The following is a 22,517-nucleotide window of genomic DNA, read 5'->3' as shown; positions in this document are numbered from 1 at the left end:
TTGAGCTAAATAGGGAAAAGCCCTTTCCTGAAGTCTGAGGAGGAAAAGATTTTTTTCTGTAAATGTGTCTTTTTGCTATGTGATGAATTTAATATTGTATTGCTGTATGTGTGGGATTTGCTCAGCCAGTCTGAGAAAGGTGTGCATTGCAGCCCTGAGTTGGCTGTGCACACCTGCGTTAGGCTTTGTCCCAGGAGACAAAGGCCATCAACAGTGAGACCTAAGACACTGATTGAGTTCTTGTCTTTTATGCTGTATAATTAAAGAACTTTGTGTTGGTGGAGACTGAGCAATAGTGAGGAGGTGAGGGGTGGTCCTCACCTTGATCTTTCCCCAGCTGTGCACCTGGGCATCAAGCAATTCAAAGAAGCCAGCTTTTTGTGTATTGGATGTGAGCAGCCCATTCTTTTCCCTCCCCAGTCAAGGTCAAGCTCCATTTACCAATCCATATTGTCACTTGCTGTCACTGGTATCAGCAAGGCAAAATAAAGACAATATAGGACAACCACATAGCAAAAGTGCTATAAACCTGTTGTGTTCCTGTGGCTTGTGTAGGACTGCTTTTCTCTAGTCATGGCACATTGTTACTTATCCCAATGCCTTTAGCTGTGGGTTTCATTATCATAAGCTTATTCAGATACTTTTAGCTTTCTCTGTTTGTGTATAGTAAGTAATTAGTGTAATTTAATATGTTGCTGCTTTTTCTAGCACAGAATAATAAGAAAAAAATCCTATAAAAAGTTAATCACAGTATAATTTCTCTTCTGTAAATCTCCAGATAAGTCAGCAGAGATTTGGGGTTTGACAAATGACACTACTAAAAATTTCTGTACGTACTTATTAATAACAAATTTATTGCTAAAATGGCATCATTGGATTACTTACACAGCTTACACAGCTTACACAGATACTTTGGGATATCATAGAGGGAAATATGTCTCTTTCAGAAGCGTGAGACAAAGCCAATTATGACAGCTTTAGAATCAGTGAATTAGACATTGGAAACAATCTGAGGACAAGTACTTGATGTTTAGCTCAGTTAATTCCAATTAAAGCCTTCACAGTCATTTTAGAATCTAATGTAGAAATGTGGTGTTGCTATTTTCTATTTTTTTCCTGTTTGTTTTTAATGTGTCTTTGCCCACTCTGAATACTTAAGAAAAAATCGATTGTTTTAGAGGTTTTTTTTGTTGTTGTTAGAACAGCAAGATTTTTCCAAAATATATGTGATAATGAAGAGAAAATTATACTCAGCCTTTATGTGTTTACTCAGACATCCCAGTGACATCACAGACTGCTCATACTTGCTGCGTGGTGACTAGGTGCTTCCAATATTTTAGTTTGCTGATCTACCTTTTGTCTTTTATCTCTCACGTGTGTATTTATCCTAGCATATGGACATATATTAATGCTAAGTTTCTTTACATTGTGGTGAAGAATATTGGTTTTACTTCTCAAAGAGGTAGTGCACATGTACTGTGAGTAAACTGTGTGATAATCTATGTAAATTATGTGCACAGAAGCTATACTTTGCCCTTGGGGGAAATGCAAATTAGAACATTTTGTAGTTTGTTTGTTTTTAAATACATACACTTTTCACTTCAAGGCTCAGGACAGACTCCCTGTTTATTTTCCCATCGCTCATCATTTGTTTGTCTTTGTAAATAACTCACCCTTTAATGATTAGTTTTATACTTGGGCAGGGAAAAGAAATGCTTGATGAGTGAAGCCCTCAGAACATAATGTTTGGTCTGTTTTATAAATACGCTGTAAGGGAATTATCTGCTTGTAAAAGGGTGTATAACACAATCACGACGCAAAGCCATTATAGCGATCTGACAGTCTTCATTCATTTTCTCTCAGTGCTGTCTTATTTTCTTCTGTTACATTAATGCTTGTAAGATTTTTAAAGCTGGGTTACTATATCACAGAGTTAACTGATTTTCCATATAAGAAGAGAGAAAAATGTATTTATAAAATGTGCTATATACTCATTTTTAGTTCTCTACTGACTTATTTTATTTGTATTAATAAAATTATTTTAATACTCCTTAAGTACCCTTTCAGTGAAATGTTTTAATGTAAGTTGTCTGATTCTGTTTTAAGTGAAGGAGAAAACCTGGTAGAGGTTGTCTCTTTAAATCAGATCTGCAGTGTTGATGGACCCTCTAGCAGGCACGGTAAGAACCATTCTCACCTCTGCAGCAGGGAGCTTGACCATATAGACTCACACATTCAATCAAAACGTTTTCCCTTTTAATATGCACTGTACCAATCCTATTCCCATGGTTACAGCTCGTGCTTCTTTGGTTGCTTCCAGTCTGTTGGAAAAGGAAGGCAGCATACATTTCTTGTACAGGAGTTTAAAACATCATGAAAGCAACCCTGTTGTGATTTGCATTTTAAATGTTTCTTTTTTTTTCTCATTGTACAGAATGCTGTAGCAGTAGCTTCAGTTCATTTGCCACAGTCTGTCTTCTCTCAGTCTTCAGCCTGGCAATCTGTTGATAACGCAACTTGCAAGCTACAGTTTATTGTCTTTCGGAATGGAAAACTCTTTCCCAGCACAGGAAACTCATCAAATCTTGCAGATGATGGGAAACGTAGGACGGTTGCCACACCAGCTGTTTTTGCTAAAATAGGTGAGGAAATGTTATGCTTTATTTCCTTTAATCTGAAAGCTAAGGTTTACTTGACTGTATAGAGAATAGAGGAGTAGAGTGTACTGTATGCTGAGAGGCTGGGAACAGTCTGTCTTTAGCAGAAGTGTTTGAATTTATTCCTATCAGCATGATTTTATTCCAATTCTCCTGCAGATAAAGAAATGCAATTGCTGTATGACTAGAATGCAAATTTGGGGTTACTATTTTTTGACTGTGTTGTTACAGAAGCATCTTTCTTAAAGCACAGTGCTATAGGAAGGAACCTTGTTTTACTCTTTTCTTTCCAATGAAAACTGCAGTGCTAACATGCTAGACTGATAAAGATAAGCCGGTCTGGGAAGGAGTAATGCCCTGTTGCATGTATCAGTACTTACCAGTATACTTTCTGATACAATGAACATAAAATAGATGTTGTTAAAGGTTTTTGTCTAGGTGTGATGTATCATATATGCTAGTCAATCATTAATTTGATTAATTATTCACCCAGGCAATTTTAATAATTTTATTTGATTCTGAGTAGTGCTCTCATTTCTGTTAATGTTAAAAAAATGTTTAAATGTGACTTTCTAAGTGCAGTATTGTCTGAGCTATTAATCACACAATGAAGCTATGCCATTTTTGCAGTTTCATGGGCAGTAGTGTAACATTGGCTCTAACTGAAAAATCTCAAACAAAAAAAATTGGTTTTGTGAAGGTTGGTTAGATCATCTGTACACACTGTGAGACTGAAATGTTATTCAGATTTATTTAAACTACTGCAAACTTTTATGAATGTGTACACTGTTTTTGATTTTGACCATTCAAAGTGTATGTCTTTTGCTTTTTTTTTTCCCTCCATAGTTTGCTGTATCTGATCTCTTTACACATTTATCTGTAAAGGGTTTTCCACTCCATATCTCTGATACAGTTTGTTGTTTTGCAGATGGGTGCAGTTTTGGAAACCTCACCAGCCCTCTTACTATAGGGTTGAGGCACTTTGCACGGGGTATAGACCCCATTGCAGCCTTCTGGGATTTTGACCTTCTAGATGGACATGGAGGCTGGTGGGGAGAAGGGTGCCACATAATTAGTTCTGCAGGCAATATTACCACCATTCAGAGTACTCACTTCAGTAACTTTGCAGTGCTAATGGTAAGTATATGATTTAGCAATTGTACCTATATTTCTCTCTATTTTGTCATACACAAATGTTCTTTTTACATGTAGCTGTATAATTCTTACATGCTGATAACCGACCTTCTGTCTTCTATGATGTTTCGTATGAGGCAGCCTTAAAGAAAGAAAGTTATTTAACTGCTAGTAAGTGAATAAACCTGCTGGTCAGCTTTACTATCCAGAGACAGGCCTAATCAGAAATGGCATTAAAATTCAATCTTAGAAATGAGAATTTCATCAAGGAATGATTAGTATGTTATGGTTATAAATAATAAGACAACGTTTAAAAATGTATACTCCTGTGTGCTTTTACATCAGCACATCTCAGAGGCTGGTCTGCTTTTGTTCCTGCCCTGCACTGTGTTGATCATACTAATTAGTTGCGGGCATACCGCAATGTTGAATCATTTAATAAATGGAAAGGAATAACATCTTCTGCTCTCCTAAGTAAGGACACTGCTGTCTGTGTTGATCTTGAAGGAGTTTTAGTTAGTATAGCGATGCTGACAGCCCTCTTGCTAAATTGCTGCTGAAGAAAAATATTTCTGTGCAGTGCTAAGCCATCAGCCTGCTTTAATCTGTTCTTAGTCACACTCACAGTTCCCGTTGCAGTTATTTAACTATTCTGCTTAACAGAAAGTTACCATCATGAAAGCAGAGAGATCATGTACGTAGTAATAGTATGTTTTACTACTCAGGGTACAAAGAAAAGCAAACAAAAAAAGAGAAAGGTTTCAAATATATGTAGGTGAAAACATATTTGCACCATTAAATAATTTAATGTAAACCAGTTGTAAAAATAGATATGTGTTATTAATGCCAGACTGATCCTTAACACTGGTGCATAACTGCACCGTAGACGCTGCTTGTGTGTGTTACAGAAATGTTTATAGTTGAGTAAATACTGTATTGTGTGTATGTGTAAGGGACAGCAAACATAGGCGACAGGAATTGCAAGGACGTGTGCTGAGAATACCAATCTGCTGCTGTCAGATGGAGCCCAGATGGCAGCCAATCATAGCACAAAGCTCAAGCACCCACGAGTTAAATGCGGATATTATCGTCCGCTTTGTAAGAACCTGTTTCTCTCAGAGTTACTTAAACATTTTTTCACCCATTCCAGACTTGCTCAGAATTTAAGAGCTGTTCCTAAGATTTGATGACATCAAATGTACCTCATTTTCTACAGCTCCAAGGAGTTGCGTTTTTTCAACTCACCCACTTGTTTCAACAACACACCCACTTGTTTCTCTGAATGTGAAACAATTCTGCTTTGAGGGTGCTTTCCTAAATTCATTAAAGAAAGCACCTGTTGACTTTGCAGGTGCCACACCCAAAATGGCTTCTTCGCTGGCTGGGTTCAGCCTGTTCTTAAACTTCAAGCAGTTATTAAACTTTCACTAATTGCCTCCAAATAACCAATTCCGTGGTTCCATTTTGTTTGCAAAAATGGTATATGGACGTAGGAGTCACAACTAATTTTTGGTTTCTAAAGCTGAATGCACATTTTTCTCTGATGAGTTTGGGTTTTCCACAACTGTAAAGGCAGCCAAGGCACCTTTTAATGCAGCTTTTGTATCTGATATGTAATTCAGTTTAGGTCTTGTGTTTATTTTGATACAGTAATTCAACTTCGCATTTTTTTCCTGTGTAAATCTTTCATTTTTATCTGTTCAACACAAGAAAATAGAATTTTCTTCGAAATTGATATGGCAGCAAATGATGTGATGTTGCCTAGCTCGTATTTCACAGTCACTTTTAAGAGAAAAGATGCCTGACCTTATGTAATTTATATGTGCATACACATGTGCAGATATGTATCTGTATACATGTAAATGTGTTTCCAATAGCTGTCTTTCTGAACCACTATTGGAAACTTTTGTAGTTTTACTTTATCTAATCGTTTTCATTCAAGTATGTTATTTGTTTATCAGTGTTTTGTGGCATAAAGTTAAGGTTTGTTTCCTCTAATATGAATTATGCTTTTCTGGACAGTTCAATTCTCATGCCAGAAACGGAAAAAAAAAATCATTGTTCTTTTTAGCTATTAATTTATAATATGAACAGTACAAATTGCCTATGTGTATCTTCTCAATTTACACCTAAGTGCCTAATATATTTTAAAATGCAAACTTGCAGCAAGTTGAAAATAGCGTATGACTTGTAGCCAATGGAATTAGCCACAATGTCATGATTAATGTTATTTTTTTTTAATCTTTAATTCTCAAATCTATTAAACCATAAAAACTCATAATCGATTATTATGTTTTGAGATAATGGCAGTAAGCTGAAGCAGTGGGTGTAAACTGAAGAGCAGCAATAAAGAAACTTGAAGGTTTACATTGCTATCAGAATAATGTATTCTGCTGTGGAACAAGATGAAATAGAAGCCTCATTTAATCTGGCTGTCCATTTTATGGCTCATACTCTGATTCATTGTTGCTGTTCATCATCTTTTTAAATAGAAAGACAAAGTTCACTGAGTTGCTTTTATAAAAGTTGTTTCTGCTTACGTACCACAAAAGAGTTAAAGATTTTGTGCAGTCCTTTTATAAAAAGGCAGTAATCAAGGATTTATCAACTATAATTGATAATTAATAAGCATGCGCATGCTTGAAGTGAGAGGATTCATGTAGAGCTTTTGAATTCCTCTATATGGCAGTTGTTCTAGTAATGTCAGTGAGAGAGAATGCAGTTTGGTGATAGAATTGGAAAGGAAATACAAGCTCTTTTCTTCACACTGGTCTCACACTTTCATGCTGCTCTGAGTTGGGCCTATGGATGGAAATAAAACAATAATGTCAGGTATAACATAGCATCATCTTTTCTGAGGTCAACTTTTGGATGGTATGTCTTAGTGGTGAGAGTAAAATACTGTAAAATAAAGCTCCTGAGTTTATTCTTATCTTTCCCTTCATTCACTTTGTGTTCGGACTTGTTCTTTATTTTGCCTTTATTTCTGTTACCTGTAGGTGGAAGACAGTCACATTCTAGGTTCTTTTGGAAGGTGGCCAGCACCTTCCAGAGCACTGAACTATAAATCTCTACAATATGGCATTCTGATTTGGAGTAACATTATGAATTTATATGTAATGAAGCTGCAGTATATCCAATTACAAATATTTGTTGTATAAATAGTTTGCATTTACGTTCTTTTGTGAACTGAGCTGTATATCAAGATTTTAATTTTTCAAGATAATTTCTGTATGTGTTATAACCAGTGTAGTGCCCTATAGCCATAGTATATATATGAGTAGAACTCTGCAGGAGATAACAAAAATATCTAACAGCAACACTGAACTTCAAAATCTGCTAAATTTGTTTTGACAAACGTCCTTTGTTCTTCCTTTCATTTTTCTTAGAACAGAATGGCAACTCAATAGTGATGGGTATTACTGTAATTGTGTACAACATATCCTTTTCCCCTGACAAGACTGCTTTGTCAATAGTAATTTTCTCAAATCTGACAAATAAACACTAGCAAAATTCTTAAACCTATGTAACATGTAACACTACTTCTCAATTAAGATAAAATGGATTATTATTATTAGCGTTTTTTAACTGTAAACCTGGAGATAGGTTGAACAAACATAAAATCATAAATTCCTTTCCTTCATTGTCGAATGTACTTATTTCAAACAACATTAGGTGGGTTATCTTTTTTTTTAATTTTCTCATTGTGTGTTTTTGCAACACTCAGTGAATGGCTATTTGAGATAATTAGGGTTGAGGAGATCAAACTGACAAAGTCAGAAGATATTTGAAACTATTCTGAAAGCAAACCTTTGAAATGCTGTGTGAATGCGAAAGTGAAAAGCAGGCAAAGAGATTGTGCAAAGAAGTTAAAGGATTTTTCTCTTTGTTTTACAAGCATTTCCTGAATCTTTTAAATCTCTCCAAGTTAGAAAGATCGCAGTGCCTCAAAAACTTTATTTTCAGTATTTTCAGTGTGACTGGAGACAGTTGCGGAATTTCTTTTGCCTGTTGATGAAGTTCAGTTCTGAAAACAGTATTTTAAACTTTCATATTTCAGGATTAAATAGCCTGTTAAATTCCCAGTTAAATAGCGTAAGTCTTTTGAGAAATTAACTGTTGAGTCAGGGAAGTGTTGCAGAGATGTTATTTGGAAGATGGACATAATTTTCCATCCAACCCCCAGAAAACACAAGGTTTTCTCATAACAGGCTGTGGAAAAGTGGTTCATTACTCTGAAAAATCAGGCTGCTTGCAAAGAGAGAGTTTTAAAAATCAAATTTAAAAAATTTTTGTGTGTAAGCATCTACATCTCCAGAAGAGATTTGAGGTGACTTTAACCACTGAAGATTATGAAAGAGATCCAGAAAGTTTACCAGCTAGACATGAAATGAATATTTAGTGTGGTACATCCTCAAAATTTGCTGGAATGAGATTCCTCTGCATGTATGTAAATGCTTCCTGGCATAAAGACCTAGGTTTCCAAGCTCTGCTGCCAGCCAGAGACCTGACAAAGAGGCACACACTCTTCACTGAAATCCTCAGTTGGCACGTACTTCTGAACTAACCGGCACGTGTAACCCTGCTGGATGATACTGAAACCAACTCCCCCAAAAGATTACTGGTCTTTCTCAGAATATTCTTGAATGTGCCAATCTTTTGTACAAAGTCTTGGAGCGAATATATTCATAAGAGCAATATTTTACTCTTTTCTCCTTTGGTTACATCTGCTTTTTACTAAATTACTCTGAATAACACATATTTTTCTGTGGTAAAATACATAGGTAGCTGGCACTGGGAACAAAAATCCAGGTTTATATTCTTCAAGATGCCTTAACTTTATAACAAAATGGGCCTCTGACTCATGCTTTTTCTTTCTGTTTGCTCTTGTTTTCTATTGTCTTAAGGAATCTTCCATTCTTTGTGGTATGGGGTAAAAGAGATGCAGACTATGAGGAGCTCAGTAAAATGGGCAAATTTGTCTTTTTAAAACATAATGTACAATAATGCTGCTTTGCATAGAGTGTTTAAAAAAATCCAAAAAACTTTGTATTCTGAATGCTGTTTTTCCCCAGAGGATTGCTCAAGGGAGTTAGACAGATCCATAAGATTTAATTATTGTTAAAAAACAGACAAGTTGAATTTGTTATATTTATAATGAAATCAGTTTTCTACGTGCAAAATCCTTGAAAAGGCTACTCTATGTTTGCAATAACACATTATGACACCCAAAATTTTTACTGCTTAATTGTGCAAGATTAGAAAAGAGATAATAAATAAATATTTTTAAATGAAATTAGCTTAAAGATGCTGATTGTTTTTTATTCTTCTGCAGGCAAAATCACCAAATGGAGAGTTCTTTGTCTCTTCTCTAACAGTGGTAGTTGAGGGAAGAGTAGCAAGAAACATTAGGAGACAGTGTGAGAATACCTATGTGACAGATGATTCCATTACTGACATTGAGTGCGAATGTACCAGGCAGGGCTGTGAGTGTATTTATGAGTACGACAAGTGACTGCAAATTTAACTGATGGGTTCAAACTAAGAGACACACAATACCTGAAGGAGTACTGTGGTATTCTGTGGTGGAAGGATGTTACAATGCCTACTAATCATCTTGTTTATGTTATTTGTTCATTTTGACAGTCTTGTTTATATATGCTGTAAGCTGCTCTGTTTATGTCTGAAATTAATACACATCTGGAGAAACTGGTACAATCACTTTTAGGAACTTAAAAGCTACTGTAATGAAAAATAATGACTACTAGAGAGGTAAACAGCACTGTACCTTGTCCCCTGACTTAATAATTATATGTACTCAGGAATGTTAATATGAATGTAGAAAACAGTACATCTAGATGGTCATTGTGGTCCTTTTCAACCCAGGCCATTCTACAATGATTCATAGTGCAGCAATTTTCTTTTGGTTCCATCCATCCTACGTGCAGATCTAGTTTTCCATCATTTCTTACTTGTGAGATCTGGTACATTAGAATGGAAATATGATATGATCGATGTTATAAAGGTACTAATGTTTTCCATTACTTTTTTCGTGAAGAATTGTCAGTAGGCACTAGCAGCTCAAGAAGGAACACATGGATCTTTACTTTCCTGTTAATACAGCTGTCAAACTGTTTTCAAATTGATACAGGCGCAGAGTATTTGCAACTAAATACGAGGCTCACTGAGTTAGAGGGAGTTGTATCTACTGGGAATATAGAAGTGTATATTTGAATTAGGGTACAGAAGCTGCTCAGTCAATACTTTGGGTGTATTCTCGGGTCTTCCATTTCCTTCTTACAGTTCTTACGAAATTGTGTGTATGCCATTTAGAAACTTTATGGTAATTTGATGTTTTGTACTTAATACCCTAGCAAAATACATGCATGAAGTTCTTGTTATCTGAAGGAACAGATATTGCTAAAACTGGAAAGATGTAATATCCTGTATATTTTTTGTTTTTTTTTTTTATTTTTTTAATTAAGATATGTCTGCTTGTACAAAAAGGTTAATTTTTCTCTTGCAAAGTGTATGCAGATGAGGAAGGAGCAGTGTGATGTCATTGTAAATTCATGAACTGTATCTGCATAAAAAGTTCATCATCTTATTTTCCTGCTCTAGAGAGGAAGCAGCTAGAAATGACAGGACATATTGAAATGAAGTCTCAGAGTTTCACACATGCCTAACAATGTTAAATCATTTTGTTTTCTCTGTAGGATTTTAAGACAGTGCTGTCTTTTCCCCAGTACCCAGGGGAGTTTCTGCACCCTGTGGTATATGCATGTACTGCAGTTATGTTATTGTGCCTGTTTGCTTCCATTATCACCTACATTGTCCATCACAGGTAAGAATTCCATTTTAAAGCGCTTACGTTAGAACGATCAGAGTTATGCTGAGATACTGCAATTTTTCTAACCCTCACTGAAAGGAAAAATGATCTGAATTGTTGCTGGATGGTAGTGCGTGATTTAGACAAGAGAAATCACAAAGAAAAGAAAGGTTGCTTCAACCTTTACCAAGGTGTATCTTTCCTGAGATGTATGTCTAAATGTCTGAGTACAGTTCTTAAGGTTTCTAACTTGACAATTCCATATAAAGCCACATGCACTGTCAAATTGCTGTCTGGCACACAGCTGTTGTGAGGGCACTGGGGTCTGAGACATTTTGTTGAAATATTTGGCAATTGTCATTGGTTGAAAGAAACTTACTTTGACTTATAAATCTTGATTTTAGAAAATTTTTGCATTTTTCTTTATATAAAAGATTTTTAGAAATGCCATTTTAACTACGTACTTCTGTTAAAGAACATTAGCAATTTAAAAAGAGAGTAGGAATGTATTGTACTGTAGCAGCTGCTAAATATTAAATAAGTGAACTTAATGCAATGACTTCTGATCTTCAGCTTGCATTTATTCCTTTAGAGATGTCTTGTTAAAGTTATGCATATCTGAAGTTATGCAATAAACCTTTTGCTTTTATCACTCTTCTTTTGATGTTCGATTTCATGGAGGAACCTTTAAGTCAGTAGGAACCTTTTTACATCCTCCATTATTGACCTCAGTGCTATATAAATCAGACAATTCTAATGGGATATTGCTGAATAAGTATTCAATCAGCAAATTTAATTCTATCACACTAATCATTTTTCCAAAGTTTAATTTTCATAATAGGTATGCTTTCTTTTTTTTTCATCTTTAAATGTTATTTTTCAACAGTACAATCCGAATAAGTAGAAAAGGATGGCACATGCTTCTCAACTTTTGTTTCCATACTGCTCTTACCTTTGCTGTTTTTGCTGGTGGAATCAATCGCATTAAATACCCAATTATATGTCAAGCTGTAAGTATCTTCCTTAGTAATTCTTACTAAAAGAATGGAAATTTGAAACTATCTTTTAACATAATATTGATAGTTCTCTTTCTTTTCATACACTGTTTCTGGATCTTAAGATCTTCAGAGTAAATCATTATTGAGCAATTTGGCTGAGTTTGGCCCTAGATGTTTCCTAAATAGCCCAGTATTTCTGGTACGATCACATCTTGTAGTTACAGCTCAAGATAAGGTGACAAAGCACAGTAATCTTGTGATTTTGTTTGCACTGTTGGACTATTTCATATCTCTTGACCTGTCCTTTCCAGAGGTATAGTGTCATGAGATGCATAGAATGGGCATGACTTCAGTTGCTGTGAACATAGGGACTGAGTCTGTACAGGAGTTATTTCAGTTATCCTGCTTAAAGCCTGATGAGAGCTTGTTGCAGTATTGCTTTATTTTTAATATTTCTTTCTTTTGGGTTTAGTAGAAGTGTTCCAGATCTCATGAACACTGTTGGTTTGCAGCTATACTAAAGCATTTTGCTAAGCCAGCATTCTCCTAGGTATTTTGCCTGTTATTAGTCCAGTTTTGATTGGCTTGAATTGGATATAAGAGTAAGATTTGCCAGACAACAGCAGCGATGGCCCCCATACTCATCTGCTTCAGTTCATGTTTGCTCTTTTTCTCACCTGACGGCTACGCCCTGTGGCTTGAGAAGGATTTCAGCAGAAACATCTGTGATAGCAATAATCTTTGCTAAATGTTAACTGAGATAGATGTATTTTCCATTCCTTAAATGTCCTATATTTCTGCTACCTGAGTTTTTTTTTTTAAATTAGCATATGTATATTCTCCTTCTTTTATGCATGGAGGAACTGATTCAGCCTACTGCTGTCACAATATTTCCATATAATTAAAACCAGAATAATGTTATGGAGTTTGAGCTTTCAGAAAATAATTTTTTTTTGTCCCATTATAAACCTTCCCTGACATCAGTGGCTCAGTTCGCTTTTGTTAGCTAAAATGAATTATTCTCTTGGCTTGGGAGAATGTCCATGCTTGGAATTTCAAAACAAATATACTTATTTTTGCTTTGTAATATTTATGTTGTTAATGAAAATCATAGCATTAATCATTTAAGCACTCAAGCCAGTTCTTAGCCAGGTTATTGAAAAAAACAGAGTGTAAATTGCTGTTCTGTATTTGTGTGTAAAAAATCTTACAATTTTTACCTATTTCAACTGAACACTTGATTGAGATATAAAGTTCAAATTGAATAGTTACAAGGAATAATAAACAGCAAGCCTACTTGAAATATCTTTCTTGGAATTGTTCCTGTCTAAGGAGAGCATATAAAGAACATAACTAGGCAACTTTAAATTAAAATTTTGTTGTGTTATGTTTTTATGAAATTTTAAAGCAGTGTTTTCACAACTATTGCTAGATGCAAGTATAGACAGTATTATACCCGCACTTATTGCAGTACAATCTACAAGTTCCAGTGAGGTCTTAAATATAATTTAGTTTAAAAGCTGGTTGAACATTTTGTATATTAATAACAGGCTAATGAAGAATTTTAACACCATTCTTTCCAAAATAATATTTTGTTCTTCTGTTGTCCTGTCAGTAGAAAATGCTAGAAGTCTTCAGACAGATACACAAACTCGCTTCAGAAGCTTGTCCAAGTTATTGCTCTGATACTGGCAGCACAAGATGACCTAATTATACAGGGAAATTAGAAGAAAATAAGATGCAAAAAACTAAAGGAAGGAGGTGTTTTACTCCAACTTCTGTTTCTATGTGCTATGAAATGTATCTTTTCTAAAACTAATTTTTAAAACGATTATATTTTACTATGGTAGGCAGTATATAACTTATATTAAGTATTTAAACCTATTGCTTTTAATATTTACACTATTTTAATATAAGTCCAATAATTTCTATTAACAAAACTTGTATAACTAGTTAAAGAGTTATTACTCTAATTTTTAGTGAGATGCTTTGGAAACCTCTTGTGTATACTTGTGCATAACCATCAGTATACAGTATCTGAAAATGTGCAAGCACCTATAAAATTTCATTTGCAAAACATACACATAAATATTACATAGTTTTCATTTAAGTAACACAGTTGCCCAGGAAATTATTCTGAGAGAAATATCTCACAACATCTGGTAAACTGTGTTGTAATTAATCTGTAAGTTCTATCAAATTGAAATATCATTTACCATTCTCTTTATCTGCAGTTTGAAAGTGAGGGTAGCACATTAGTTTGTAGGGCAGCTATGGTCATGCAATTACATGATCACAAATGACCATCTGTTGTTACAATCATTGTCTGGTTATTTACTTTGCAGATTGCATGGAAACAATGAAGTATAGCGATAATAATGAATAAATGTTTGAGATAAATGAGTTATTATTCCTTCAAAATTAACAAAAAAGGGTGATTCCAAAATAACTTGTTGCCTTTTCCCTCTAAATTATGTGGCCCAGGCTAGTTTTACTCATAAAGAATTAATACTATGGGAAAAGATCCATTGTCTCTCGTAAATATCTGGAAGAACCTTCATATCTCTTTGAAGGCAAAAAAATTGAACTATCTGGAATCTAAAAATGTGAAACTGACTTTTAAACCTGCATGCCTATTTCAGAGGTGATTTTCTAGTCAGTGTCAATTCTTGTATGTTTGCTATGCAGTCTTTACAAATCTTTTAAAAAGAAAACTGAGTGTCAATCTGAAAGAGCTGATTGCTTCTTTACAGATTTCCTATGTGAATTAGGTTCTATCTACAGACTGTTTGAATTTGACTCTGAGTGCCACTGAGTGATGGCAGTTGATATAGAGTTCAGATTTTTGAGATTATTCCAAAATCATTTAAGTAAGGTAAATGTTACATTTGGAACAGAATAATGAGATGATTCAGAGACTGTACGCCAGACAGAATGGTGCTTGAGTCAGCCAGTGGAGGATGTAGTCAGCCATTTGCATCTTCCTGGGCTAGGCTCTCAGCATTCTTTCAAAGAGCAGAAGGACACTTGCTCCTTTCCTGTTCAGAATGAGATGGCAGGAACACAACTGTAGCTGCATCACTCCCTGTGGTGTGGAAGGCATTAGTTCTGTACCCTCAGTCTGAAAGATTTCAGTTTTATGGCCTCTATTTTCATATAGAGCATTATAACCGTGAGGCTGTGGCCGCAAGGGATTGAAATGATCAGCCCCACCCCATGTGTCAAAGCATGAAGAATAGATTTAGAGACACAAGAGCACAAGACTCAGGAGAGAGAAAAGTGGGACAAAATCATATTGGTTTATGTTTTTCATATTTGCGTCCAGACAGAAGGTAACATGATCATTCAATGACCTACTAATTTAACAGCATTTGAATCCTGTTAAACTATGGAGATCCTAGAGCTAAGAGCTGCATCATGTGTTGGAGGTTGGGGTATAAAGCTAAAATATTATTGAAGGAGCATATTATTGAATATTATTGAAGGAGCAGAAAAACAGTAGTTATTTATACTCTGGTTAGTTTTTGTTCATTTTTTTGTTTTTGTTTTGTTTTTGTTTTTTTTAAAGGATGGATGTGAAAATAATGTACCATGATGAAATTTGTCAGGGCATCTTAATTTATATAGAAGAATGCAAATTACAGGCTTTTGATAGGTCTTGGGCTCTGCTCTGCTTAGTGTTGCTGCAAGAGGAACCATGCTAGTTATATATGCAAATAAGACTGTCAGTGGCTAGAAACTTTACCAGCAGCAACTCATGACACTTAAAGACTTTGCATGCTGTGGACATAGATGTGCATGCTGAAAATTCTACTTCTTGGTCTTTTCCTGATGAGACCTACCTCAATTCTGGATCTCAACTCCTTGCTATAAATTTTCTACTTTGGAAGAGAGCAGGAGTTTCTTCTACAGCTGAGTGATTTATAATCATGAAATACATCCTGTGGTGTAGGAAACTATAGAGAAATTTGTTAATCCCTTCATTTAACTGAAAACACTCTGTAGAATTAGTAGTTTACTCAGAATGCTAGTCCACATAGAACTGGTTGAAGAACAGTCTGAGCTGAAATAAAATGAAAATAATGCTAATTAAAAAAGAAATAAAATTTTAAAAGTAGAGGGGAACAGAAATTGTGCGCAGGTTAGATCTGCTGAAGAGAGTTTTTGCGCCAAGATGTATGGCATAAATGTGTATACTGATCACTACCATGGTAACTGCACCTTGTGGAACTTGTTATTTATGAAGTAGTGAGATTTATTGAAGGAGCACATCTTCTTACTGAAGGCAGCATCTTCTTGCTGTAGAAACTGCAGTTTTCTATTTGGTAGCTTGATGCTTATTCCCAAATATGAGTTCTGAGGATAGAGTCCAAGGAAACATCGTTTTCAGCATAATAGCTGCAGTTATCAAACAGTGTTAGGTGCAATGCTGACTACAATGCTTATGTCCTGACAGTTCTTTCTGTATCGTATGAATATTATGATATCAATCATAACTGCTTATTTCATCAGGAAAATGTAGCCCTTCCCACAAAAATTTATGTGAAATATGTGATGTGGTGAATTTAAGCTCCACGAGTACTGAAGATAGGATCACAGAATCATAGGGTATCCCAAAATGAAAGGGACTCGTAAGTATCAGGTCTAACTCCTGGCTCCACAGCCACCACCATAATCAGACCATATGTCTGAGAGACTGTCCAAATGCTTCTTTAACTCCAGCAGCTGAGCACCATGAACATTGATCTGGAGAGCCTGCTCCATGACCACCACTCTCTGGTGCAGAACCTTATCATAACATCCAACCTAACCCTTCCCTGACACAGCTCCCTGCTGTTGCTTCGTGTTTTGTTGCTGTAACGCAAAAGCCAAGCTCATAGTGCCCCTTTGCTCCCTGTGAGAAGCTGCAAGCTGCCGTGAGGCCTCGCCTCAGCCTGTTCTGCTCTGGGCTGAACAAACCAAGGGACTTGCTGCTCCTCACGCATCTTGCCCTCTGGACCCTTCACCATCTTAGTTGTCCTCCTTTGGATGTTCTCTAATAGTTTTGTGTCCCTCTTACATTGTGTCACCCGAAACTGCACATGATATTTTGAGGTTTGCTCACACCATGGCGGAGCCCATTTACCCATTTACCCAGCCAGCAGTGCTGGACATGATGCACCCCAGGGTATGGTTGGCCCTTTGGGCTGCCAGGGTATGCTGCTGACTCATGTTCAAGCTTTGCAAAGGCATAAATTCAGTAACAAGTTATACACAGATAAACTGGACTTTTAGTGCATAATCCAAAGGGTTATGTTTGCTAAATGAGATTGTATTAAACAGAAATGACTTTGTCCTGTTCCCTTTTCTTTCATGTCTTGTTTTCCCCTTTTGTGTCCTGACCCATTACCTTATGTATTTGTAGTGTAGGTCTGAGCAGCCTGAAAGAGCAGCTCAGTGTTAGAATGTGGGAAATGCATCTCCATGTCACGAATGCCAGTGTGGAGATATGGGAAAGGAAAAGGCAGTAAGCAGAGCATCACTTTGAAACTGAATTTTTGAGGTGGTGTGACAAGCATTTAATTTCAAAAGATTTTTAGTAGATAGTAAGAAAAAAAATCTATTTCAGAAAGCTGGAACATAAGAAAATCATCTCCATAAAGAGAAAATAATACCTTTTCTTTTGGGTTTTAGTATAGAAGCTCAGTGCATCCTTGCAAATTCTGCATTTTTGTTGTGTCCTTCTGCTCGTTTTGTCTCCATATTGTCACCACTGTTTTGCAAATCCATCAGTCATCAGGAGGTACTGTAGTATCAGGATATATCCTCTGCCTTAAGGAAAAAATGCAAATGGAAATGTTTATTTAAAGACAAAGAGATACTACTGGAAAGATAGTACTGAAGATTTCTGTCTCTTTTCCATGTTGCTTGAGTTGTCCGTATATCAGGAGGAATTAAGTTGCTGAAAAACAGACATGTTATGGAGAAAGGTCATGTGACTAATGTGCAATATAGCAATATTTTCCATTTGATTCAGTAGCCTCTTGAAAATTTCAATAGAATTGTTTGATCATGTTATTTCTAGGAATTTCATTCACTCAAGCAACTGATCATTTGTGAATATTTGTCCATGTACAGTGTCTTAATTTCGTGTGTTGATACCTGCTCACACAGAACTCATCCCAGCTATTCATCTTCTTATCAAATCTTTGGCATACTGTGTAGAGTAGTGTGTGCAGAATACATAGTACAAGTGTTATGCTTAAATGAGAAAGAGGTTACGAACCAAGTCGCTAGTAATTTTTCCAGTTCTTTCTTCTGGTTCCTACCTTCCCCTTCTCCTCCCTCTTTTCTACCTCCTGTCTTACTCCTTCACTCCCCCAGCCTGTAGTCATATTCCCTGCTGAAATGCTGCAAGCTGCACATGAACTGAGTTTGGGCAGCACTAGCCACTGAACTGGCAATGTCTGCCAGCTGATGGTACAAAGTTGTCTCATTCTCTTACTTCTGCTTCTTTTACCTCAAGCGACAACAGCTACGAAGACTTTATGCTCTCTTGTCTAATGTACCAGACAAGTCTCAGAGAAAATTACAAGGATTTTTTGTTGATACTGTTTGCTGCTATATTCAAGTTCATGCTATATTATGAAATATAAACAAAATTAATGTGCTTTTTTCTTTACTGATGAATTATTTTGTTGAGCAAAAATGAACACTGATTCAAATAAATCATTATAATAGATTTGTGTTAGCTTTATTTAGCAATTTTCTGTATTCTTTAAACATTTATGTGGTCTCCAATTATAGCAGTATTTTATTTGTCACTGCAAAATGTCAGGTTATTGCTTCAAAGGTAACCTCATTTTATATAATCAGATGGAAACTTAGCTGATGAAATAAAGCATTGCAGATTGGATAAAATTCCAATTACTGTTTCCATAGTAATGAATAACAATTACTAACATAACAAACATGTTAGTATTTTAGAGGTGCTTGTGTTTTATTCTGCTTTCATTGTTAAACACACCATTGTCTTAGAGACATGATGGTAATAATACTATCAAGAATCTGAGAGTTTGCTTAAAACATATCTAAAAATCTTTTTTTAGGTAACTGGCACTGATGCCATACAAGTAGCTGGTCATTACAAGAAGTCAACCGTGGCTATATGCATGTGAGATTGAACTAAAACTGGATATTGTGTAATATATTGATGAAAAAATTCAGAAAATAGTATAAGAGCAAACAGTACTGGTGTCCTTTCAATATTTTTTCAACTGTATTGTCATGATAAGCTAACAAAGTTTTCAACACAAGCCAAATATTACATCGCTTTAAATCCAGGTGTAAAAGTTGTCATTAATCAGGTTCTTTACAAATGTCTTAAACATCTTGATTTCCTAACATACCATCTGGTATCACAGATATTATCTATGATAGATAAGTAACAGATTCCATCTGCTTTCTTAAAGTGTTTTCATTCTGTGGCTAGAAAGAATCAGAGAAAAAGGAAAAAAAAAAAAAAAAAAAAAAGATACAATTACAAATTCAATTAAAAAGAAATCTGCTTGCTTGTACAATTATGTAGTAAGATTCTTCTTAAAGTCCTGTTTTACTGATCCACTTATTATTGACCTGTTTAACTGTCCACTATTGTTTTAGGTTGGCATAGTACTGCATTATTCTACACTATCTACTATGCTATGGATTGGAGTAACAGCAAGGAATATTTACAAGCAAGTCACAAAAAAAACTCAGTCATGCCAAAACGGTGACCAACCTTCTTATCCAAAACAACCTCTGCTCAGGTATGGACCATTACTTATGATATTTTTTTAAAGTATTTATTAAAAATATGAACTTTGAAACTCTTTTATTTCTGTACACTTTATTTTTATAGTCTATAAATAGAATCCATAAAGAACTGAGTCACTTTGGAGTATATAAAAATATGAATATTTACTGTGAGCCAGTAGTTAACTATACTCAGGAGATGTGCAAAACTGATAATGGCTATGATCAGGTGCTTCTATCAATTCAAGTTCCTGTTGCTTTCCTATGGATTAAAAAAAACGAACAAAAACAAAAAATGGCTTACTTCTGGGTTAAGGCATTACTTATCCATCAAAAGCTACTCTATAATGACTTTTTCTTTACCCTTATCCTTTCTGCTATAAATCTTGCTCACACTTACATTGATTACTTAGTAACCTGATAGCAACCTTCCTCATTCCGCAATAGATATCTAATTCTATTACCAGGGAGACTGAAAGTCTGGACTCTGTCAGCTTTCTAGATGCAGCAGACTAACACGTCTCTGATAGTGTGGCAGATGTAATGCAGTGTCATGAATTGAAGATTGACTGCTTCTACTGTAGAATTTTAGTTTGGTGCCCGGCTTCAAGGAAAAATTATCTGTCTGCCTTAAAAAAAAAAAAAAAAAAAAAAAAAAAAAACTATCATGATGTGGAATTTCCTACCAAGCACATGAGAGGAGAGATTCAGCTATCATAAGGTTAGGTGTTGCTCAAGTTACTGTGTGTCCCTGCACAGATTTCGAAGGAAGTCTGATACAGAGAGAAACCTCCAGACAAGGATTTCTCCCGTCTGACTTAGATGTTTGCGTGACAGCTGTCTTATGGAGATGTCTCTTTTCTTCCATTTCATGGAAAAAATAGTCAATTTAGATTAAAGACCACAATTTTATGTACTCAAAGTCAGGAAGTATTAGTTATACTCTTTAGCGCTTTGCTGAAAAATCCTTGTTAGTGTACACTTCTAAAGACATTCTAGCTACTTTATCTTCAACACAAAATGTTTATTAAGTGGTTCTTATAGTGGCTGAGTGAGGTTGTCAAAATTTGTTAAAAATTGGTGAGAATATGAGAACGGCTTTGATGTCCAGACTCTGTTGAGGGAAATCTTTATGAACATTGATTAGTTCCCTGATCTTTAAAATGTATTATTTCTGGAGAATAAATTATGTGAAGTTCCCCTGTTTTTTTGCAGTCAATAGAAGAATATATTAGATTTGTTAGGTGTAATCCTAACAAACTCACTTTCACTGAGTGAGAGTGTCTGACTTTGCTAATCCATGATTTACTGTACCATTCTTCACAGATGAGAATTTCACACTTCCAGTTACTAGCTCATGGCAAAATGAATAATTGCCAATTTTCACATTCTGCATTGTGGCTATTAATGTAGAATTGTTTCACATTGCATATATCCAGCACAGTGTATGTTCTTCAAATTCAAATCTTGTTCAAGCTGGAAAACAACAGGCAATCAGGTTATGGTAAGAATTACTCTAATTAAAATCCTTGTTGTACCAGTCACATCGAGGTTCTGAGCCAGTGAACATAAATAGCAGATACTTCAAGTTTAGTAGTAGAGATGATAAGACTACTTCTGACTGTAAAAAGCGTGATGTAATTATTTAATAGCTAATGATTCCACAGTTATTTTTCTCACTCTGGGCACCATATCTCCTGGAGACACAGCCACTGGTATATGTAATATGATTTCATAATGGTTAGTGCTAGCTTCAAAATAATAAGGATCAGTTTCATTTCATGTAGAAAATGGGTATTGTATATGTGAAATTAAAAATTGCTTTAAGCGAGAAAAAGATAAACTAAATAATTGGTAATTGTTGTTCTTCTGGAGGTATAATGATAGGGTTTTTTGGCCATTTTAACTTTACTGATTTCAATAATATTAAAATCATAATTTTTTTGTAGAATAATATTTCCATAAAATCAATATGTCTAATATTTCAGTGTGCTCATATACAAGAAATGTTTTAAATGGACTCTTCTTGTGTTTATAATCTGATTACATCCTTGATACCAAGTGCACCTCAAGTACATAAGAGAGGGAACAGCACAGTTGGTCTGGGTCTGGCATTCAGGGAGGTGGGTGTTAATTTCTATCTCCATTTGCATGAATAGTTAGCAAAACAATATAATTAATTTTATTCAAATGGAGATTGAGTTAAGTTCTTTTATGTGTCAGGTCTTTCAGTGCTAGAAAGCATATTGTGCAGTTTGCAAGGCACTTTTAAGGGAAAGGTGGCTTGTTGTTCATATCTGTAGATCTAGTCTGGCTTGTATTTGGTTTTGTTTAACATAAATACACAAATGTGTTTGGGAAGAGCTGCACTTTGCTGGTCTCTTTCAGCCTCTTCTGGTAATGAATGTATATGATAGACTGGGTTTCTGGTTCATGCGTGAGTGTTTTTCTATTCCTTGTGTATGCATTTGTTATATGGAGCATTAGAGTATTTTTTGTGAGTCAGTAAATGGAGGCAACTGTCAAAAAATCAATTCATAAATCTGTGATATGATGTTTATCAAGAAATAATAAAAGTGCTCATACTACACTTTTTCAGGAATCTTGATCTGCTCTAAAAACTAGCTAAAATACTGAACATACCAAAATCTCCAAAATATGAAGGAGACATTACCTTTTAGCAGAAAAGGATATATCTTTGCAACAGTTGACTCAGTTTCTCTGCCATCCAATTTGCTTATTCATTTATTAAAGTAATATGAATGACGTGCACTTGATTTTCTCCTGTTAGTTTTACTTGAGCTGCAGCAAGATGTATCCTACTATGTAAAATATTGATTCCCTATTAGTTTTCGCTGTTTCAAAACACAGAGCTGAAACATGAAATCTTTTTACAGTGTAATTTAAGTGAAACTTGTTCTCCGTGGATATAAAATCTTGAATATTGCCTCTTTTTATGTATTAATCATATATTATATGATGCATCGTGTATGTTAAACATGAGACATTATGTATATTTTATTATATATTTTACAGCATATTTTATATATATTATGCATTAATTACCAACTTAAAACTCTCAGGGCCTACCACTTAGTCTGAAATCAGCTGCAACAATTTTGTCAT

The 22,517-nt window shown here is 35.2% G+C and overlaps 1 protein-coding gene across 1 annotated transcript in view; it reads left to right on the top strand.

The window, feature by feature from the left end:
* Nucleotides 1-22,517, top strand: part of LOC306946366 (adhesion G protein-coupled receptor A3-like) — a gene marked incomplete at both ends in the record, with an annotated part of 255,599 nt that overhangs the window by 205,898 nt on the left and 27,184 nt on the right. The window contains 5 exons of the mRNA XM_079535384.1: nucleotides 2,435-2,642; nucleotides 3,586-3,794; nucleotides 10,508-10,635; nucleotides 11,507-11,630; nucleotides 19,260-19,405. Coding sequence (XP_079391510.1) covers nucleotides 2,435-2,642; nucleotides 3,586-3,794; nucleotides 10,508-10,635; nucleotides 11,507-11,630; nucleotides 19,260-19,405 — 815 coding nt within the window. The remainder of the gene's footprint in view (nucleotides 1-2,434; nucleotides 2,643-3,585; nucleotides 3,795-10,507; nucleotides 10,636-11,506; nucleotides 11,631-19,259; nucleotides 19,406-22,517) is intronic.

The sequence above is a fragment of the Tetrao urogallus genome (genome assembly GCF_951394365.1).
Source record: "Tetrao urogallus genome assembly, chromosome: 5".
NCBI classification, from domain to species: Eukaryota; Metazoa; Chordata; class Aves; order Galliformes; family Phasianidae; genus Tetrao; species Tetrao urogallus.
Note: the sequence above shows the minus strand (reverse complement) of the source record. Positions and strands in the feature narration are given on the sequence as shown.